This window comes from Notolepis coatsorum (genome assembly GCF_963971535.1).
Source record: "Notolepis coatsorum genome assembly, chromosome: 15".
Classification (NCBI taxonomy): Eukaryota; Metazoa; Chordata; class Actinopteri; order Aulopiformes; family Paralepididae; genus Notolepis; species Notolepis coatsorum.
The window spans coordinates 19,494,117-19,514,216 of record NC_140179.1 but is presented as its reverse complement, the minus strand read 5'-3'; the positions used below and the strand labels follow the sequence as shown (position 1 = coordinate 19,514,216).

The 20,100-nt window shown below is 47.3% G+C and overlaps 1 protein-coding gene across 1 annotated transcript in view; it reads left to right on the top strand.

Moving 5' to 3' along the window:
- The window catches only part of sbf1 (SET binding factor 1), a gene marked incomplete at its 5' end in the record, with an annotated part of 194,434 nt that overhangs the window by 124,473 nt on the left and 49,861 nt on the right, over nt 1-20,100 (top strand). The window contains 8 exons of the mRNA XM_084330919.1: nt 757-830; nt 5,250-5,442; nt 7,671-7,798; nt 8,167-8,342; nt 10,300-10,436; nt 12,165-12,372; nt 13,708-13,904; nt 18,942-19,079. Of these exons, the coding sequence (XP_084187045.1) occupies nt 757-830; nt 5,250-5,442; nt 7,671-7,798; nt 8,167-8,342; nt 10,300-10,436; nt 12,165-12,372; nt 13,708-13,904; nt 18,942-19,079 (1,251 nt within the window). The remainder of the gene's footprint in view (nt 1-756; nt 831-5,249; nt 5,443-7,670; nt 7,799-8,166; nt 8,343-10,299; nt 10,437-12,164; nt 12,373-13,707; nt 13,905-18,941; nt 19,080-20,100) is intronic.

Below are 20,100 nucleotides of genomic sequence, written 5' to 3'. Positions count from 1 at the left end.
CCAGGTAGATACTCACCACCAGGGGTCACCAACGAGCACCTGAAGGCCCTGCACACCATGATACCAGGTAGATACACTATACTCACCACCAGGGGTCACCAACGAGCACCTGAAGGCCCTGCACACCATGATACCAGGTACATACACTATAGTCACCACCAGGGGTCACCAACGAGCACCTGAAGGCCCTGCACACCATGATACCAGGTAGATACACTAGAGCTGTTTCCCGAAGCCTGTTTTTGGGCTTCAAACTTCGTCAGGGTTTTTCGAACGGACGTTCGAACCTTCGTTTTTAATAAAAATTTTTTTTTTTTTTTTTTTTATATCCTCAAACTAAATCCTCTATTTGAATAAAGTGATTAATCTGATTAAATTAGTTTTATTTTTTTTAAATTAAATCAACGTTCTTTAATGAATATAACTCAGTTGTAATACTATAATATTAGTGTAGCCTAATCTTTATCTGCAACCGTGAAAAAAAATAAACATTGGTTTAAACAGAATGAATAGACGCATAAAAAAAATATAAACATTTAAAAAAAAAAGAAATTAAATTTGTTTTATTCAAATGTTGATTTAGAATTTGAATGCCAATGTAACGAACGAAGGTTTGAACGTTTGGGCTCAGCCCTAATACACACCATGATACAGGTATATTATTATATATACACACCATGATACCAGAAAAAAGTATGGTATTATTTCTGACATAAAACAGCTTCTTCCCGTCTGACCGCTCTCCCTCTTTTCCAGACATCGTCCAGATGCACATCGAGACGCTGGACGCGGTCCACAGGGAGAGCAAGAGGCTGCCTGCCATCCAGAAGGTAACCCTAACTCCAGCTCCAAACAACCAGCTCAGCCTCAAGCAGCAAAACAAACTCCAGCTCCAAACAACCAGCTCAGCCTCAAGCAGCAAAACAAACTCCAGCTCCAAACAACCAGCTCAGCTTCAGGCAGCAAAACAAACTCCAGCGCAAACCAGCTCAGCTTCAGGCAGCAAAACAAACTCCAGCGCAAACCAGCTCAGCTTCAGGCAGCAAAACTAACTCCAGCTCCAAACAACCAGCTCAGCGTCAGGCAGCAAAACTAACTCCAGCTCAGCTTCAGGCAGCAATACTAACTCCAGCTCCAAACAACCAGCTCAGCTTCAGGCAGCAAAACAAACTCCAGCTCCAAACAACCAGCTCAGCTTCAAGCAGCAAAACTAACTCCAGCTCAGCTTCAGGCAGCAATACTAACTCCAGCTCCAAACAACCAGCTCAGCTTCAGGCAGCAAAACAAACTCCAGCTCCAAACAACCAGCTCAGCTTCAGGCAGCAAAACAAACTCCAGCTCCAAACAACCAGCTCAGCTTCAGGCAGCAAAACAAACTCCAGCTCCAAACAACCAGCTCAGCTTCAGTCAGCAAAACTAACTCCAGCTCCAAACAACCAGCTCAGCTTCAGGCAGCAAAACTAACTCCAGCTCCAAACTTCAGCTCAGCTTCAGGCAGCAAAACTAACTCCAGCTCCAAACTCCAGCTCAGCTTCAGGCAGCAATACTAACTCCAGCTCCAAACAACCAGCTCAGCTTCAGGCAGCAAAACTAACTCCAGCTCCAAACAACCAGCTCAGCTTCAGGCAGCAATACTAACTCCAGCTCCAAACAACCAGCTCAGCTTCAGGCAGCAAAACTAACTCCAGCTCCAAACAACCAGCTCAGCTTCAGGCAGCAATACTAACTCCAGCTCCAAACAACCAGCTCAGCTTCAGGCAGCAAAACTAACTCCAGCTCCAAACTTCAGCTCAGCTTCAGGCAGCAAAACTAACTCCAGCTCCAAACTCCAGCTCAGCTTCAGGCAGCAAAACTAACTCCAGCTCCAAACAACCAGCTCAGCTTCAGGCAGCAAAACTAACTCCAGCTCCAAACAACCAGCTCAGCTTCAGGCAGCAAAACTAACTCCAGCTCCAAACAACCAGCTCAGCTTCAGGCAGTAAAACAAACTCCAGCTCCAAACAACCAGCTCAGCTTCAGGCAGCAAAACAAACTCCAGCTCCAAACCAGCTCAGCTTCAGGCAGCAATACAAACTCCAGCTCCAAACAACCAGGGCCCTATTCCCCGTACCTGGTTCAACTAAGTCGATCAAAAGTCCCATTATCCAGATTCAATTAACCCGATGTTTGAATCCGGGCTTTCCCCATCCGGGCGGCCGCCTCACCTGAAAAGACAGCAGATGTCGATAGCAGAAATCCTGATTTTCTAACGGCATTGATTGATTGATTGATTTAAAACTTTATTAACAAGATTGCAGAATGGGTACAATACAGTACGGCTCAATAGCCTCGCCAACGAGTTAAATGCATAATCTATAGGCTAATTTTAAGTCCCTCATTACCCCAATCAATCAGATTATATTTCTTTAAATGTGCCTGCTGGCAGTAGGCTTAATGGAATGCATAATCAAATGAGATCTTGCTAGCGAAAATAATTAATTCAACTCTTTCAGAATAAGGATAAAAACAAGCCCAAAGAGTATCTAATTGATACGAATTATATTATGAGGATATCTGTACTGTATGTGCTTTAGTATTATGTACTATATAAATACATGGTTCCCAAAGAGAGGCTTGGAGGGAGGCTTGCAGTTACACCAGGGGTCTCAAACTCAATTTACCTGGGGGCCGCTGGAGGTAGAGTCTGGGTGAGGCTGGGCCGCATCAAATATTCCACACAAAAAGGGTTTCAAGTATTTATTTTTATTTTTATGGAAATGTATGGTTGAAACATGCAAACGTTCAAACGCACACACACTAATAAGCATTGGAGGCTTTTAACCAGGGCCGGACTGGGGAAATCATTCAGGCCAGGAATTATAGTTCGAAATATAGCCCCAGTCAGGCCACTTTTTAAGCAGGGGGTCTGGGGGTCCCCCACCAGGAGATTTTGTGTTACAAAGACTTAATTTCCTGCATTCTGGTGCAGGAATTGTTTTATTTGTACCCTTTAAATGCCAGTGTTTGTGATGACATGACTGCAAAAAAAAAAAAAAAAAAAACTTGCGGGCCACGAGTTTGAGACCCCTGAGTTACACTATTAATCAGGTTTTAATCTGTTTTGGACATCATCCATACATGCATTGAATTGATTACCCTTTTGTTTATACCAGTGACACCTCATCATCATCAGATAACAGTGCTTGAAAAGATAAATGCATTTTCTCAAATTCATTCATCAAAAACGTCAAAGGCTCATTCAATTTATCAAGTCACGTCACGTCATCAAATCCATCAAACAGCGCATCCTCATATATTTTAAACCCAGTTACAATATCACAATAATGTGTGACACTGTCACAGTGACAGTGATACAATTAAACAATCCACAGATTCAGATTCCTCATAATTCATATCCACAATCCACGCATTGTCACTAGATGCTTGAATGAAACACAATCCGGGCACTCCGTTAAGCAAATACACAGCGAAGAATATTAAACTAATCAGAGCCTAACGCCTGATAGGTTTCATTCATTAAAAATATCCCTGCGGGATTCACATTTGCAATGATCCGTTTAATCCGTTATTATAACTGTGTCGCGATCGCGAGGGCCGTATAACTATGACGTGCATTATATAGGACAAAGTAAATTTAGTATCAGCATTTTAGGTCTATTATTTTACATTTCAAAACCCCCCTCTAGAAAAATGAAGCACAAAAACATAATTCAGAATGGTATACTGGGATCTACACTGTGATAATTATTTCAGGAAGCGAGCTGGGATTTCTTTGCGAGGGCATGGCCATGCAGGTTATCCAGCTAACTGAACTAAACCCTGCCCTCGTCCAGGTTCAAACTTTCTCATCTGTTACCATAGCGACTTAGAAAATCTGACGTCGGGGAACGGAAATGTCTGGCTTAAGTCAAGCTATGCTGAAAATTATCCGGCTAACTCAGTTAGCCAGGTACGAGGAACAGGGCCCTGCTCAGCGTCGGGCAGCAATACTAACTCCAGCTCCAAACCAGCTCAGCTTCAGGCAGCAAAACAAACTCCAGCTCAGCCTCAGGCAGCAAAACAAACTCCAGCTCCAAACATGCCAGTCTTCATATTGAGTCTGTAGTTAGCATTTATAATTATAGTTAGCATAACCATAATAAATCATATTTTCTTCAGTCTATTTATTTAATTTTTTGTAAATAGGAGCAGTTGGATATGACTATATTTGTGCTTGTTTATCCCTCTTGGTTGTTGGCTCTTTCCTGCCAAGATCCCACCAATCTAGCCGTTACAGTACATACCAACGCAACAGTTTATATTCTGTTATCACAACAAATACATACGATAAGATGGATCTTTATTAATCCCCATGGGCTAGTGTCCTGTTCAATGCTGTTCTCTGCTGGGGGGCAGCATCACTGTTTCGGACAAAAACCGTATAAATAGAATCATCAAAAAGGCTGGCTCAGTGATTGGCCTCCCTCCTGATTGGCCTGGAGATCATTATAGCCAAGCGAACCAGGACAAAACTGAACACCATGTTATCTTTTATAGGCCACCCATTGTTTAGTATTTTCGATGCTCTGCGAAGCTCATTTAATTATGAATAAAAAGAGATTAGGATAAAAATGTAAGAATAAAAGATGAGGCAGATAATAATACAGAACAAGGTAAAATATGAAATAAAAGAATAATCTGCTGGACAGGTGAGACATTATGTATACTCTGTTAATATTTCAAAGCAAAACACACATTCCCTCTTGATAATTGTTTCTCTTAATAAAGTTGCCTTAATTGCAGTAAGTTTGAAAGAAGATAATGTAAACATTGTATCAAAGTTGAAAATAAATTGAGTTTGATTGGAATATGTCTGGAATATAATATATAATGTTGGCTTCCCCCTCTCTCCCTCCACCCTCTCTCTCTCCCTCTCCCTCCACCCCCTCTCTCTCTCTCCCTCTCCCTCCCGTCTCTCTCCCCTCTTCCTCCCTCCACCCCCCTCTCTCTCTCTCTCCCTCCACCCCCCCTCTTCCCGTCTCTCTCTCCCCTCTTCCTCCCTCCACCCCCCTCTCTCCCTCCACCCTCTCTCCCTCCCTCCACCCTCTCTCCCTCCACCCACCCCTCTCTCTCTCCCTCCACCCCCCCCCTCTTCCCGTCTCTCTCTCTCTCCCCTCTTCCTCCCTCCACCCCCCTCTCTCCTCCTCTCCCCCTCTCTCCTCCCCCCCTCTCTCCTCCCCCCTCTCTCCCCCTCTCCCCTCCCCCCGCAGCCTAAGCTCCTGAGGCCCATGCTGCTTCCAGGTGAGGAGCTGGTGATGGAGGCGATGCGGGTCCACCTGCTGCCTGACGGCCGTGAGGAGGCGGGGGGGCTGATGGGGGGGCCACCGCTGCTGCCTGCAGAGGGCGCTATGTTCCTGACCACCTACAGGCTCATCTTCAAGGGCACGCCCACCGACCCCCTGGGTGAGAGCAGAGAGACACACACACACGCCCACCGACCCCCTGGGTGAGGAGGGGGAGACACACATATATATACACTAGTGATGATAAGATTCACCGATTCGCATCGGTGCACCGGCATACACTTTCACAATGCGAGTGCACCGGTGGAATAAGTGCGCATCGGCTAGAATTCAGGTTGAACTCGCGATGCATCTGTTGTTAGCGTCTTTGTATCGGTCAACACCGATTCATTCATATAATTTTGTCTCATCCACTTCTGTCAGCAGTGCACTGCACACAGCAGATACTATCTTTGCTTCGCTACTACAGAAGGCGAGAGCCGCGTCACAGTTATCAACAAACAGTGGAAGTCGAGGAGGAGACATGAATGGAATTGATCAACTTAGTAGCCGCTGGCTAACGTTAGCCAGTTAGCCGTTCAGCTAACGCTAGGCCTGCCACGATAACAAATTTTGCTGGGCGATTAATTGCCCCCGAAAATATCGCGATAAGCGATATTATTGCGACCGGTTAGAGAATTTTTTTTTGAGAAATTTATTTCCCAAAACTTTTATTTTGAAGCCCACCGCTCCGTCTTTTCCGGTGTTTTAGACTTTTATTTTGAAGCCCACCGACCGGACCGGAAGTATTGTTGTTATTATCCTAGCTTGCTGATGCTGCTGGTGGACTGGGGCCAGCTAACGTTAGCTTGCTGATGCTACTACTACTTCGACATGCTGCTAATGGGCTGGGGCCAGCTAACGTTAGCTTGCTGATGCTGCTGGTAGATCGACATGCTGCTAGTGGACTGGGGCCAGCTAACGTTAGCTTGCTGATGCTGCTGGTAGATCGACATGCTGCTAGTGGACTGGGGCCAGCTAACGTTAGCTTGCTGATGCTACTAGTAGATCGACATGAGCTAATGATAAAACAAATGTTGAGATTGTTGGTGAACAACAAACTTTAAGTTAGTTTTAACGTTAGCTACTAACGTTAAAACGCTAACGTTACACTACAAATAACGCTACTTGGTTAAAAGGAGCAACACTATTGAGAAATGTAGTTAAGCTATGTGGTGTTGCCCCACGGAGCTCCTGTGCTGTGCTCTCTGCTCTGTAGTAAAGCCAGCGGCCCGCCTCCCAACACGGACAGTGACTGACAATGGGCACTGGTTCCGCCTCATTAAAACAAACGCGCAAATAGCAATTAATCGCGCCCGTCAAAATCATTGCATTAATTTTAATTATCGCGGCAATTAATCGATTTATTGCTTATCGCGGCAGGCCTAGCTAACGCTAAACTACAGTATCTAACTAACTAACGTGACTCTGCAACACCAGTTCCATTAGTGAGGAAATGGGGGGGGGGGGGGGGGGGGGTATATTGACGACGCTTGACAACAGGTTCAAAGATAACTTCACATTTATTGGCAATTCGTTTCTTTATATCGCTTCCTCCAGGTTCAAACTGTGCTGTTGACAAAATGCCATCATGGTGTGGTTAGCTACGGAGCATCAGAACGCTCAAACTCAAACACGCTCTCTCTCTCTCGCTCTCGCGCTCGCGCTCTCTCTCTCTCTCTCTCTCTCTCTCTCTCTCTCTCGCGCGCTCTCTCTCTCTCTACGTTCAATGATTTAAAGTGGCCAAACGTTACAATATAAATACTAACTGGATAGTTGATGATAAACATTTAATTTCATTATCTGAAATATTATAAAATCATTAAGTCTGCTATAAGCCATTATCCCTGTGTGTGATTATTATTGTCTCACATTGTGTGTGTGTTTTTAGCTAAAGTGGATAGAAAACACAGTACTGTGCAAAAGTCTTAGGCACCCAAGAGTTTTTATATAAATTGTCTTACAGTAGATTATTTATTAATAATAATATATGCTGCATATAAGGAATACAACCAAATCCTCTTGTCATACCATAAAATTGTATCATTATTTTGCATCGTGTTGAATCGCATCGTATCGCCCCGAATCGCATTATGTTGAATCAAATCGTATCGAATCGTATCGTATCTCAACAGGGGTGAATCGTATCGCATCGCCCGGTGCTTCAAATGTATCGTTAATGTATCGTATCGTTGGCACCGTATCGAGATGCGCATCGCATCGGCCTCAGTGATGGAGATGCACATCCCTAATATACACACACACACGCCCACCGACCCCCTGGGTGAGGGAGCACACACACACACTGACCCTGACCCTAACCCTGACCCTGACCCCGTGTCTCCTCAGTGGGAGAGCAGGTCGTGACGCGCTCCTTCCCCATCGCCTCGCTGACCAAGGAGAAGAGGATCAATGTCAGTCTCCCCACGGACCAGTTCATCCAGGAGGGCCTGCAGCTGCGCTCCTGCAGCTTCCAGGTACAAACACTGTAATGACCTGCCGCTGATGATTGGTCAGCGTTGTAGCCAACGAGTGTACGCTTCCAATGATACCCCAGTGGGGGGGTGCTAGTAGAGGAAGTGATGAGTGAAAATGTGTTGTGACGGGAATCTTCAGAACACACGGAGGTGGATAGCTATCTATCTATCTATCTATCTATCTATCTATCTATCTATCTATCTATCTATCTATCTATCTATCTATCTATCTATCTATCTATCTATCTAACATAAATAAGCTGCTGCTGCTACTATAGAGGAAGAATAGCTGCTGCTACTATAGAGGAATAAGAGCTACTGTAATCCCAATAAACGAAACTAAACTAACCCGTCCCGTCTGTCTGCAGCTGATGAAGATCGCGCTGGACGAGGAGGTGGCGTCGGACCTGGCGGAGGTGTTCAGGAAGCACGTGCACAAGCTCCGCTACCCGCAGCACGTCCAGGGGACCTTCGCCTTCACCGCGGGCCAGGGGGGCAAGGCGGTGGGGGAGCTGAAGGCCAAGGACAAGAACCAGTCGCTCAAGTGAGGAGGAGGGAGGGAGGGGTTAAAACCTTCTCTTTCAGGGTTCACATCCAGACTTACATTGTAGTCGTTTAGCTCGACGCTTTTATCCAAAGCCACTTACAGATTGTGAACAAGTCAGCAGGAAGGTACATCTCTGGCAGCTAAGGGTACATCTCTGGCAGCGTTGTTTGTCAAAATAGTGTTGATCTTGAGTGTTGCCAAAATGATGAAAATTGTCTCAATGTCCAAATATTTCCCCAAGGGGATCAATATAGGAATATCTTATCTTATCTTAAGTCTAAATGATGCCTCGGTGTGCAGGTTCTACCTTTGAATCAAATACTTTGGAGACTTTATCATAATACAAACTCTAAACATGGGTTGTTATGCAAGTGTTTCCAGGGAAACCACGACTAAGTGCAGTAAGCAGCTGTGATGGTCTCTGTGGTGTACTGCAGGACATGAAGATGTTTTACACAGTAGACACAACAAGAATGTATACAGACGCCTCTATATAGTCGGGATGTGAGCACACAGTCATATTCTCTTTCTTTATATCCTCTCTCTCTCTCCCCCTCTCTGTCCCCATTCTCTCCTCCTCTCTCCTCTCCTCTCCTCTCCTCCCCTCTCTCCCTCTCCTCTTCTCTCCTCTCCCCTCTGCTCTCTCCTCTCCTCTCTCCCCTCTCCTCTCCCTCTCTCCTCTCCCCTCTCCTCTCCCCTCCCCTCTCTCCCCTCCCCTCTCCTCTCCCTCTCTCCTCTCCCCTCTCCTCTCCTCCCCTCTCCTCTCTCCTCTCCCCTCTCCTCTCCTCCCCGCTCTCCTCTCCTCCCCTCTCTCCTCTCCCCTCTCCTCCCCTCTCCTCTCCCTCTCTCCTCTCCCCTCTCCTCTCCTCTCCTCCCCGCTCCCCTCTCCTCTCCCCTCACTCCTCTCCCCTCACTCCTCTCCTCCCCTCACTCCTCTCCTCCCCTCTCCGCTCCCCTCTCATCTCTCCTCCCCTCTCCTCTCCCCTCTCCTCTCCCCTCTCCTCTCCTATCCTCTCATCTCTCCTCTCCTCTCTCCTCCCCTCTCCTCTCCCCTCCCCTCTCCTCATCTCTCCTCTCCCCTCTCCTCCCCTCCTCTCCCCTCCCCTCCTCTCTCCTCTCCCCTCTCCTCTCCTCTCTCCCCTCTCCTCCCCTCCTCTCCTCTCTCCTCTCCCCTCTCTCCCCTCCCCTCTCCTCTCCTCTCTCCCCTCTCCTCTCCTCTCTCCTCTCCGCTCTCCTCTCCTCTCTCCTCTCCCCTCTCCTCTCCTCCCCTCTCTCTCCTCTCCCTCTCTCCTCTCCTCTCCTCTCCTCTCCTCTCCTCTCCTCTCCTCTCCTCTCCTCTCCTCTCCTCTCCTCTCCCCTCTCCCCTCTCCTGCAGGGAACAAAAAGAGCATGAGAGCAGCTGTTGAATAATTCATTAGTGGAAACTATGACGGCTCCTCTATCAGCCCACTGTTCTCCATCTCTGGCGTGTGTACGAGTGTGTATGTGTGCATCATGTGTGTGTGTGTGTGTGCCTGACCCTCAACTTAAAAACCTTGTGCAGATAGTAATCTGGTCCTTTGCCCTGTGGTGCCATGTCTTACTGTAATGAATTCATAGCTGAGTTAATTATTCATCAGCACCACTGATGTCACTGGAGACAAATCTGCTACTCCAGCTAGAACTGGCTCACCGACTTCAGGCAGTGTGAGGTCATGTTGTTGTCATCGGATCCTTTCGATCGATTATAATAATAATGCAGGACCTGTCGCAGAGGTATTCTAATGGGCATGCAACGACACTCAATGTTAGCGGTTAGCACACACACACACACACGCATGACTATGTGACTAATCGGGGTCAGCCCTAATATATATATATATATTCGTTAACATGTGGTAAAGATATGAGGTGTTTTTATACAAAAAAAAGTATAGTTGTGATCTGGAACCTCCCACTCCTCTTCCTCCTCCAGAACGCTCTCCAAGAACCTGGTGAAGAGCGCGAAGCGGACGATCGGCCGGCAGTACGTGACCCGCAAGAAGTACTCGCCCCCCACCTGGGAGAACCGGGGCAGCCTGCAGTCAGAGCTGGACGAGGACGAGATCTCAGGTCCGCATCTTATTAACGCCTCTTAGGGTTGTGGAAGATCCTGGAAGATACGCAATAAAAAGATATTGATCTATTTCCAAGCCTGAAAACGTTATGTTAACCCTTTCACTACCACACTACAGAAGGTTAACCCTTTCACTACTAGTTATATACTAGTTATATACGTTATACGTTGCAGGGCCAAGGCTAAGAGAATAACCAAAGACTCTAGTCACGCAAACAACTGCCTCTTTGAACTGCTGCGGTCATGCAAGCGCTACCGGAGTCTCATGGCCGGTACAGAGAGAGACTCAGAAGGAGCTTCTATCCCCAGGCAAGCGCTACCGGAGTCTCATGGCCGGTACAGAGAGACTCAGAAGGAGCTTCTATCCCCAGGCAAGCGCTACCGGAGTCTCATGGCCGGTACAGAGAGACTCAGAAGGAGCTTCTATCCCCAGGCAAGTGCTACCGGAGTCTCATGGCCGGTACAGAGAGACTCAGAAGGAGCTTCTATCCCCAGGCAAGTGCTACCGGAGTCTCATGGCCGGTACAGAGAGACTCAGAAGGAGCTTCTATCCCGAGGCAAGCGCTACCGGAGTCTCATGGCCGGTACAGAGAGACTCAGAAGGAGCTTCTATCCCCAGGCAAGTGCTACCGGAGTCTCATGGCCGGTACAGAGAGACTCAGAAGGAGCTTCTATCCCCAGGCAAGCGCTACCGGAGTCTCATGGCCGGTACAGAGAGACTCAGAAGGAGCTTCTATCCCCAGGCAAGCACTACCGGAGTCTCATGGCCGGTACAGAGAGACTCAGAAGGAGCTTCTATCCAAAGGCCATCAGGATGCTCAATGACAATAACACTATGTAACAAACCATCAAATACACTCACTGCACACACATCTACATGTAGACACTCACTTTAAACAAACTCACCTTATCACTCACTCTACTCACTTTAGACACTTCAACACACTTTATATTTATCTATTATTAAATTAAGGAGATTTGCACTACAATTCATACCTCATTTGCGCCCTACCCTAAGTTTTGTACCTCATCCCACTTCTGCATTGTATCTCACTGTTACTCTTTTTACTCTGTATTGTATATTGTATATTATGTATATTGACTGAACACTTTATTTTACGTACTTTTGACTTTTTCTATTTTATACTTTTTATCTATTTTTAATCTAGCACACTCCCAGGGGCTCATACAGAAAAAAAGCATTTCACGATAAAGTATTCTGTATTTTACTATGACTATTAATAAACAAACTTGAAACTTGAACATGAAATTAATTATGAGAAATATGTTAAATCAGATTTCTCACAAATATCATGAACCTATCTAACATATTTATTTTATTTATTTATTTATTCAACATGTGGTTTTCCATAAAAGTTCTGAATATCATGAAACATATATTTTATGACTACTTGGATAATAGTCATAACACAAATAACAAATGACCCATGTGATGTAGCCAACCAAAACAAGAGCTAGCACATTCAAATGAGCTAGCCAGCAAAACATGTCATATTTGATCACGGACACTGACTAAATATTTGTCTTGGAAATGTTGCTATGCGTTATGAAACATATTATTATTATTATTATACGCCATGCAATGGTCACGGGGGGAAAGCAACAATGTGCAGCAGCTGACCGGCCTCTCCTCCCCTCTCCCTCCTCAGTCTCGGAGGAGCTGGACCAGAGCTCGCTCACCCTCTCTCTCTCTCTCTCCTCAGTCTCGGAGGAGCTGGACCAGAGCTCGCTCACCCTCTCCTCCACCATGCGCTCCTCCGACCGGCAGACCATGAGCAACGTGGTGGAGCGCGCCTGTTGCCGGGACTACCAGCGGCTGGGCCTGGGCACGCTCAGCAACAGCCTGACGCGCTCCAAGAATGAGCCCTTCCGCATCTCCACCGTCAACCGCATGTACACCGTGTGCCGGAGGTGAGTCACCCGCATGTAACCCTGTCACTACCACACTACAGGTTAACCTTTCACTACCACACTACAGAAGGTTAACCTTTCACTACCACACTACAGGTTAACCTTTCACTACCACACTACAGAAGGTTAACCTTTCACTACCACACTACAGAAGGTTAACCTTTCACTACCACACTACAGAAGGTTAACCTTTCACCACCACACTACAGAAGGTTAACCGTTCACTACCACACTACAGAAGGTTAACCGTTCACTACCACACTACAGAAGGTTAACCGTTCACTACCACACTACAGGTTAACCTTTCACTACCACACTACAGGTTAACCTTTCACTACCACACTACAGGTTAACCTTTCAATACCACACTACAGGTTAACCTTTCACTACCACACTACAGAAGGTTAACCTTTCACCACCACACTACAGGTTAACCTTTCACTACCACACTACAGAAGGTTAACCTTTCACCACCACACTACAGGTTAACCTTTCACTACCACACTACAGGTTAACCTTTCACTACCACACTACAGAAGGTTAACCTTTCACTACCACACTACAGAAGGTTAACCTTTCACCACCACACTACAGGTTAACCTTTCACTACCACACTACAGGTTAACCTTTCAATACCACACTACAGGTTAACCTTTCACTACCACACTACAGAAGGTTAACCTTTCACCACCACACTACAGGTTAACCTTTCACTACCACACTACAGGTTAACCTTTCACTACCACACTACAGAAGGTTAACCTTTCACTACCACACTACAGAAGGTTAACCTTTCACCACCACACTACAGGTTAACCTTTCACTACCACACTACAGGTTAACCTTTCACTACCACACTACAGGTTAACCTTTCACTACCACACTACAGGTTAACCTTTCACTACCACACTACAGAAGGTTAACCTTTCACTACCACACTACAGAAGGTTAACCCTTTCACTACCACACTACAGAAGGTTAACCTTTCACTACCACACTACAGAAGGTTAACCCTTTCACTACCACACTACAGAAGCTTAACCTTTCACTACCACACTACAGAAGGTTAACCTTTCACCACCACACTACAGAAGGTTACCCCTTTCACTACCACACTACAGAATGCCTTTCACTACCACACTACAGAAGGTTAACCCTTTCACTACCACACTACAGACGGTTAACCTTTCACTACGACACTACAGAAGGTTAACCTTTCACTACCACACTACAGACGGTTAACCTTTCACTACCACACTACAGAAGGTTAACCTTTCACTACCACACTACAGAAGGTTAACCTCTCCTCTCCTCTCTGTGTGTTCTCTCTCTCAGTTACCCCGGGCTGTTGATCGTGCCTCAGAGCATCCCAGACACCACCATCCAGAGGATCTCCCGCTGTTACCGTCAGAACCGCTTCCCTGTGGTCTGCTGGAGGAACTCTCGGACCAAAGCTGTGCTGCTGCGCTCCGCGGGCCTCCACGCCAAGGGGGTTGTGGGCTTCTTCAAGAGTCCCAACACCCCCAGCTCTGGTAATACTATATCATATAGTGTTATATATAGAGCTTCTTCAAGTCCCCCAACGCCCCCAGCTCCCAATATATAGTGCTGTCGAGGTAAAAACTTTCTTAATGTGTATTAAAAAATATCATCTGTGGGGGCTGTGGTCATGGAGAAATGCATGTTAGAGCAAAAGGTAGAACCCACAAAACATATTGCTCCCAAAAATACTTCAATTTTAACACATTAAATTACAGTACAGTGGTGCGTCAGTTTTAGGTAAGGCTGCTCCATTATGGCAAAAATCATAATCACGATTATTTTGATTGATACTGAAATCACGATTATTAAACACGATTACTCATTGATTTGAGAACAACATATTACTGAATTTGTTTTATCTTTCTATTCGACCAAAGGCTTTCTGTCGTCTTCTACAAGTTACCAAAAGCTGTCTTTCTGTCGTCTTCTACAAGTTACCAAAAGTGCCGTGGCTCCTCCTCCTTCTCAACAAGAGCTGAAGCTACTGTCCGCACCTCTATGAAGGAAGCGTGCGCTGCATTTACAACACAAAACGAAATCAACGTGGCATGCGGCACAATAATCGTCTTATCCCGATTAACCTCGTTTTCGTGATTGCGGGAAGCCCAAATCCTAATTGAAACTGGATGAATCTCCCAGCCATTGTTGACAACTTGTGTCGTCCGGTTCTGTGCTTTGAGCTAACGCTAGTTAAGCTAGCTAATATTTGTCTTCCTTTGACTTGTTGAAAATGTCTAGGATACAAAATGTTGAGGTTCCGTGTGGACGAAACGTGCATACGATAAAATACTTTGGCGGATACACCCAACCTCGTCTCCGTGTGGACATGGAGAAGTGGGGTCGGGACACACACACTGTCGGCTCGTGACTTTAGGCACATAGCGGACATTTTTACGCATATAACGTAGAACATTTGCGCATATTTCTGCGGTCAAAAATAGTTAATAAAAGTTAAGACGTATGTAGTACCTACTTACTGGTCACAGGAGTCTTCAATAACATTTGGATGGTAATCCATTTTGTGAATACATTTGTTGAAACAACATATTTGTTGGCAGACGACTCCTTATAAACACTGCTATCTAGGGCTGCAACTAACGATTATTTGGGTAGTTGACTAATCCGTCGATTATTTTTTCGATTAGTCGACTAATCTAACGATTATTTTTGTCACACCCGCCATCTCTGCTTCCTGTGGGCGCGGCTCCTTTTCCGGGCTCCAGTGCATGTTTTTGAATAACATAAATACAATACAACAATCAATCATAACAAATTAAATAATAAAAATGAAAGTGCAAGTGTTTAAATGTAAACAAAGAAAAAAAAAAGTAGCAGCATCTGCCCCCAGCACCGCGGCTGATGGGGCTGTAACTTGGTCCAGGAGGGTGACGTGGAACAGCTGTAGGGGGAGAGGAGAGGAGGATGAGTCAGATGATCAGACAGACTTCTAGGTCTTTTGTTTGCTGTGTGAGAGGAGTGTGTGTGTGTGTGTGTGTGTCTTACTCTGATCGCTGTGAGTGAGTGAGAGGAGACTTGGAACTTGGCTGGCTACAGACAGCTCACGTTAGCACAGAGTGTCGTGTTTTTGCAGACTGACTAGCTAAGTAAGATTGTGACACACACTGCCACATTGAGTATGTGTATATAAAAGCAGCAACGCTGTCAGCTTTGCGCTGTTTAGCTAACGTTACGTTACATACAACATACCACAGCCTCGGCATAACTGAAATAGCGTGCAGCAACGCTGTAAGCTCGGCGCTGTTTAACGTTACATACAACATACCGCAGCCTCTATAAGCCTCAGCAATTATATAGAGTTCGCGTAGCAAGCATTATCCATATGCTTTATGATTATATGATTATATGATTTCAATCAATCAGCCAGTATCACAGTATCTGTTGCCCCGTTTAGTTTCTGCGTTGTGTTTTATTTCTCCGACGTCTTCTCATACTGGCTTTCCTGCACATTTTAACTGTTCTTCTTTTACTTATTTTATTCCAGAATGTATGTTCGTAAGTGCAAATAACAATAAACAAAAATAAACAATACTGGCTGTACATCGTGGTCATTCCCCTTTAATGCAATCCGTAATCATAATAATTCACCACCTTCATAAGAATTCGACACTTGACAGCGTAATACCTTTCTCGGAAAACGTTGTGTATTCCATAAACAAAAGCCTCGTACAAGGTGTAGACCGGTTCTGTATTGTCCTTGAAAAGTATTTTGGAAGAAAACTAAATTCATTATTCTAATGATCTCCTGTTACCCCGCTTGGTGGTCGTCGCGGCCTTGTCGTAGCCAACAACCATATCTGCTAGCCGAAGCTAGTGATGATGTGTGTCACTCCCCTCCCCCACCCAGCGAGGGTGGGGAGAGGGATGAAAGTCTCTGATCAACGCGTGCGCTCTTCGGTGTGGTTCGTTTCTCATTCTGGCTTATACCCGGAAGAACTCAGCATTATATTATTCTCGCCATAGCAACGACAGGCCCGCCCCTCTCCTCGTTACTATGTGACGCGCTGTCATGACAACTGCTGTTCACCTTCCACACACTCCCTCTCTGTCTGCACTTTCACTGCTTATCAAGATGACGAATGACCTTGGAGCCACAGGCTTGCTGGTAACACTCTGACTGCTGCTAAACACACTGTCTCTCTCTGACCGCCTCCACCACCACATCTACCTCTCTGACCTGGCACCAACACACTGTCTCTCTCTGACCGCCTCCACCACCACATCTACCTCTCTGACCTGGCACCAACACACTGTCTCTCTCTGACCGCCTCCACCACCACGTCTACCTCTCTGACCTGGCACCAACACACTGTCTCTCTCTGACCGCCTCCACCACCACATCTACCTCTCTGACCTGGCACCAACACACTGTCTCTCTCTGACCGCCTCCACCACCACATCTACCTCTCTGACCTGGTCCCTCTCTGACCGCCTCCACCACCACATCTACCTCTCTGACCTGGCACCAACACACTGTCTCTCTCTGACCGCCTCCACCACCACATCTACCTCTCTGACCTGGCACCAACACACTGTCCCTCTCTGACCGCCTCCACCACCACATCTACCTCTCTGACCTGGCACCAACACACTGTCTCTCTCTGACCGCCTCCACCACCACGTCTACCTCTCTGACCTGGTCCCTCTCTGACCGCCTCCACCACCACATCTACCTCTCTGACCTGGCACCAACACACTGTCCCTCTCTGACCGCCTCCACCACCACATCTACCTCTCTGACCTGGCACCAACACACTGTCCCTCTCTGACCGCCTCCACCACCACATCTACCTCTCTGACCGCCTCCACCACCACATCTACCTCTCTGACCGCCTCCACCACCACATCTACCTCTCTGACCGCCTCCACCACCACCTCTACCTCTCTGACCTGGCACCAACACACTGTCTCTCTCTGACCGCCTCCACCACCACATCTACCTCTCTGACCTGGCACCTTTAAACACACTGTCCCTCTCTGACCGCCTCCACCACCACATCTACCTCTCTGACCTGGCACCAACACACTGTCCCTCTCTGACCGCCTCCACCACCACATCTACCTCTCTGACCTGGCACCAACACTCTGTCTCTCTCTGACCGCCTCCACCACCACATCTACCTCTCTGACCTGGCACCAACACACTGTCCCTCTCTGACCGCCTCCACCACCACATCTACCTCTCTGACCTGGCACCAACACACTGTCTCTCTCTGACCGCCTCCACCACCACATCTACCTCTCTGACCGCCTCCACCACCACATCTACCTCTCTGACCGCCTCCACCACCACATCTACCTCTCTGACCGCCTCCACCACCACATCTACCTCTCTGACCGCCTCCACCACCACCTCTACCTCTCTGACCTGGCACCAACACACTGTCTCTCTCTGACCGCCTCCACCACCACATCTACCTCTCTGACCTGGCACCTTTAAACACACTGTCCCTCTCTGACCGCCTCCACCACCACATCTACCTCTCTGACCTGGCACCAACACACTGTCTCTCTCTGACCGCCTCCACCACCACATCCACCTCTCTGACCTGGCACCAACACACTGTCTCTCTCTGACCACCTCCACCACCACATCTACCTCTCTGACCTGGCACCAACACACGGTCCCTCTCTGACCGCCTCCACCACCACATCTACCTCTCTGACCGCCTCCACCACCACATCTACCTCTCTGACCGCCTCCACCACCACATCTACCTCTCTGACCGCCTCCACCACCACATCTACCTCTCTGACCTGGCACCAACACACTGTCTCTCTCTGACCGCCTCCACCACCACATCTACCTCTCTGACCTGGCACCAACACACTGTCTCTCTCTGACCGCCTCCACCACCACATCTACCTCTCTGACCTGGCACCAACACACTGTCTCTCTCTGACCGCCTCCACCACCACATCTACCTCTCTGACCTGGTCCCTCTCTGACCGCCTCCACCACCACATCTACCTCTCTGACCGCCTCCACCACCACATCTACCTCTCTGACCTGGCACCTTTAGATGCTGTCATCCACCAATATACACCTTGAAAAACCTCCATATCCTTCATTATCCATGAGACGTTCTGTTTTCCAACATGTAAGCTAACGTAAAAAATACAATACTATGGCTAACTATCTAAAACACCATGGCACCCCGTTCACATTCTTTCTTCTTCTTACACGGGCCGTTGCTACAGAATGCAGTCGGGCAATGGAAAACGATACTGCCCCCAGCACTTCCTGTAGTGCATTGCAGTTACAAATGAACATTTGCGTCTGATTGTTTTTATATGACGCATCGACGCAAAAATTCCCCGTCGACGATTTTTTATGATCGACGTCGCCGATTATGTCGACTAATCGTTGCAGCCCTACTGCTATCTAACGTAACTAGTAACTTGTGTTCCTCCACGAGTAATCGATCACATCATGCGATCAATCGATCTGGATTCATTTTTTAAATGCCCATCCCTAGTTAGGGTTCTAACACTGTCTCCTCCTGCAGTGCCGTCCCAGGCAGACTCCACCAGTCTGGAGCAGGAGAAGTACCTTCAGGCGATCATCAGCTCCATGCCGTCCTCCAGCGAGAGCAGCGGCAGGAACACGCTCAGCGGCTTCACCTCCTCCCACATGAGCAGCTCAGGTGAGCCGATCAGACACACACCTTCACCTCCTCCCACATGAGCAGCTCAGGTGAGCACATCAAACACACCTCCTCCCACATGAGCAGCTCAGGTGAGCACATCAAACACCTCCACCCACATGAGCACCTCAGGTGAGCAGATCAAACACACACACAAGGAATTATAACGAATCATTTTATTGATTTATTTATTTAGCCAGGCAGGTCAATTAAGAACACATTTGTATTTACAATGAGGTCCTGGTGAGAGGACAAAAGGTCCTGGCGAGAGGACAAAAGGTCCTGGCGAGAGGACAAAAGGTCCTGGTGAGAGGACAAAAGGTCCTGGCGAGAGGACAAAAGGTCCTGGCGAGAGGACAAAAGGTCCTGGTGAGAGGACAAAAGGTCCTGGTGAGAGGACAAAAGGACCTGGCGAGAGGACAAAAGGACCTGGCGAGAGGACAAAAGGACCTGGCGAGAGGACAAAAGGTCCTGGCGAGAGGACAAAAGGTCCTGGCGAGAGGACAAAAGGTCCTGGCGAGAGGACAAAAGGTCCTGGCGAGAGGACAAAAGGACCTGGCGAGAGGACAAAAGGACCTGGCGAGAGGACAAAAGGTCCTGGCGAGAGGACAAAAGGTCCTGGCGAGAGGACAAAAGGTCCTGGCGAGAGGACAAAAGGACCTGGCGAGAGGACAAAAGGACCTGGCGAGAGGACAAAAGGTCCTGGCGAGAGGACAAAAGGTCCTGGCGAGAGGACAAAAGGACCTGGCGAGAGGACAAAAGGTCCTGGCGAGAGGACAAAAGGACCTGGCGAGAGGACAAAAGGTCCTGGCGAGAGGACAAAAGGACCTGGCGAGAGGACAAAAGGTCCTGGCGAGAGGACAAAAGGTCCTGGCGAGAGGACAAAAGGTCCCCTCGAAGGGTACCAGGGAAAGGGGACAAAAAAACTAAAAATAGAAAAGAGACAGACGATGCTTACCACTAGCTTACAGCTGGAGAGCCTAAGGTTTCATCCTGTCTCAGACTCTTATCCGTAGCCTTA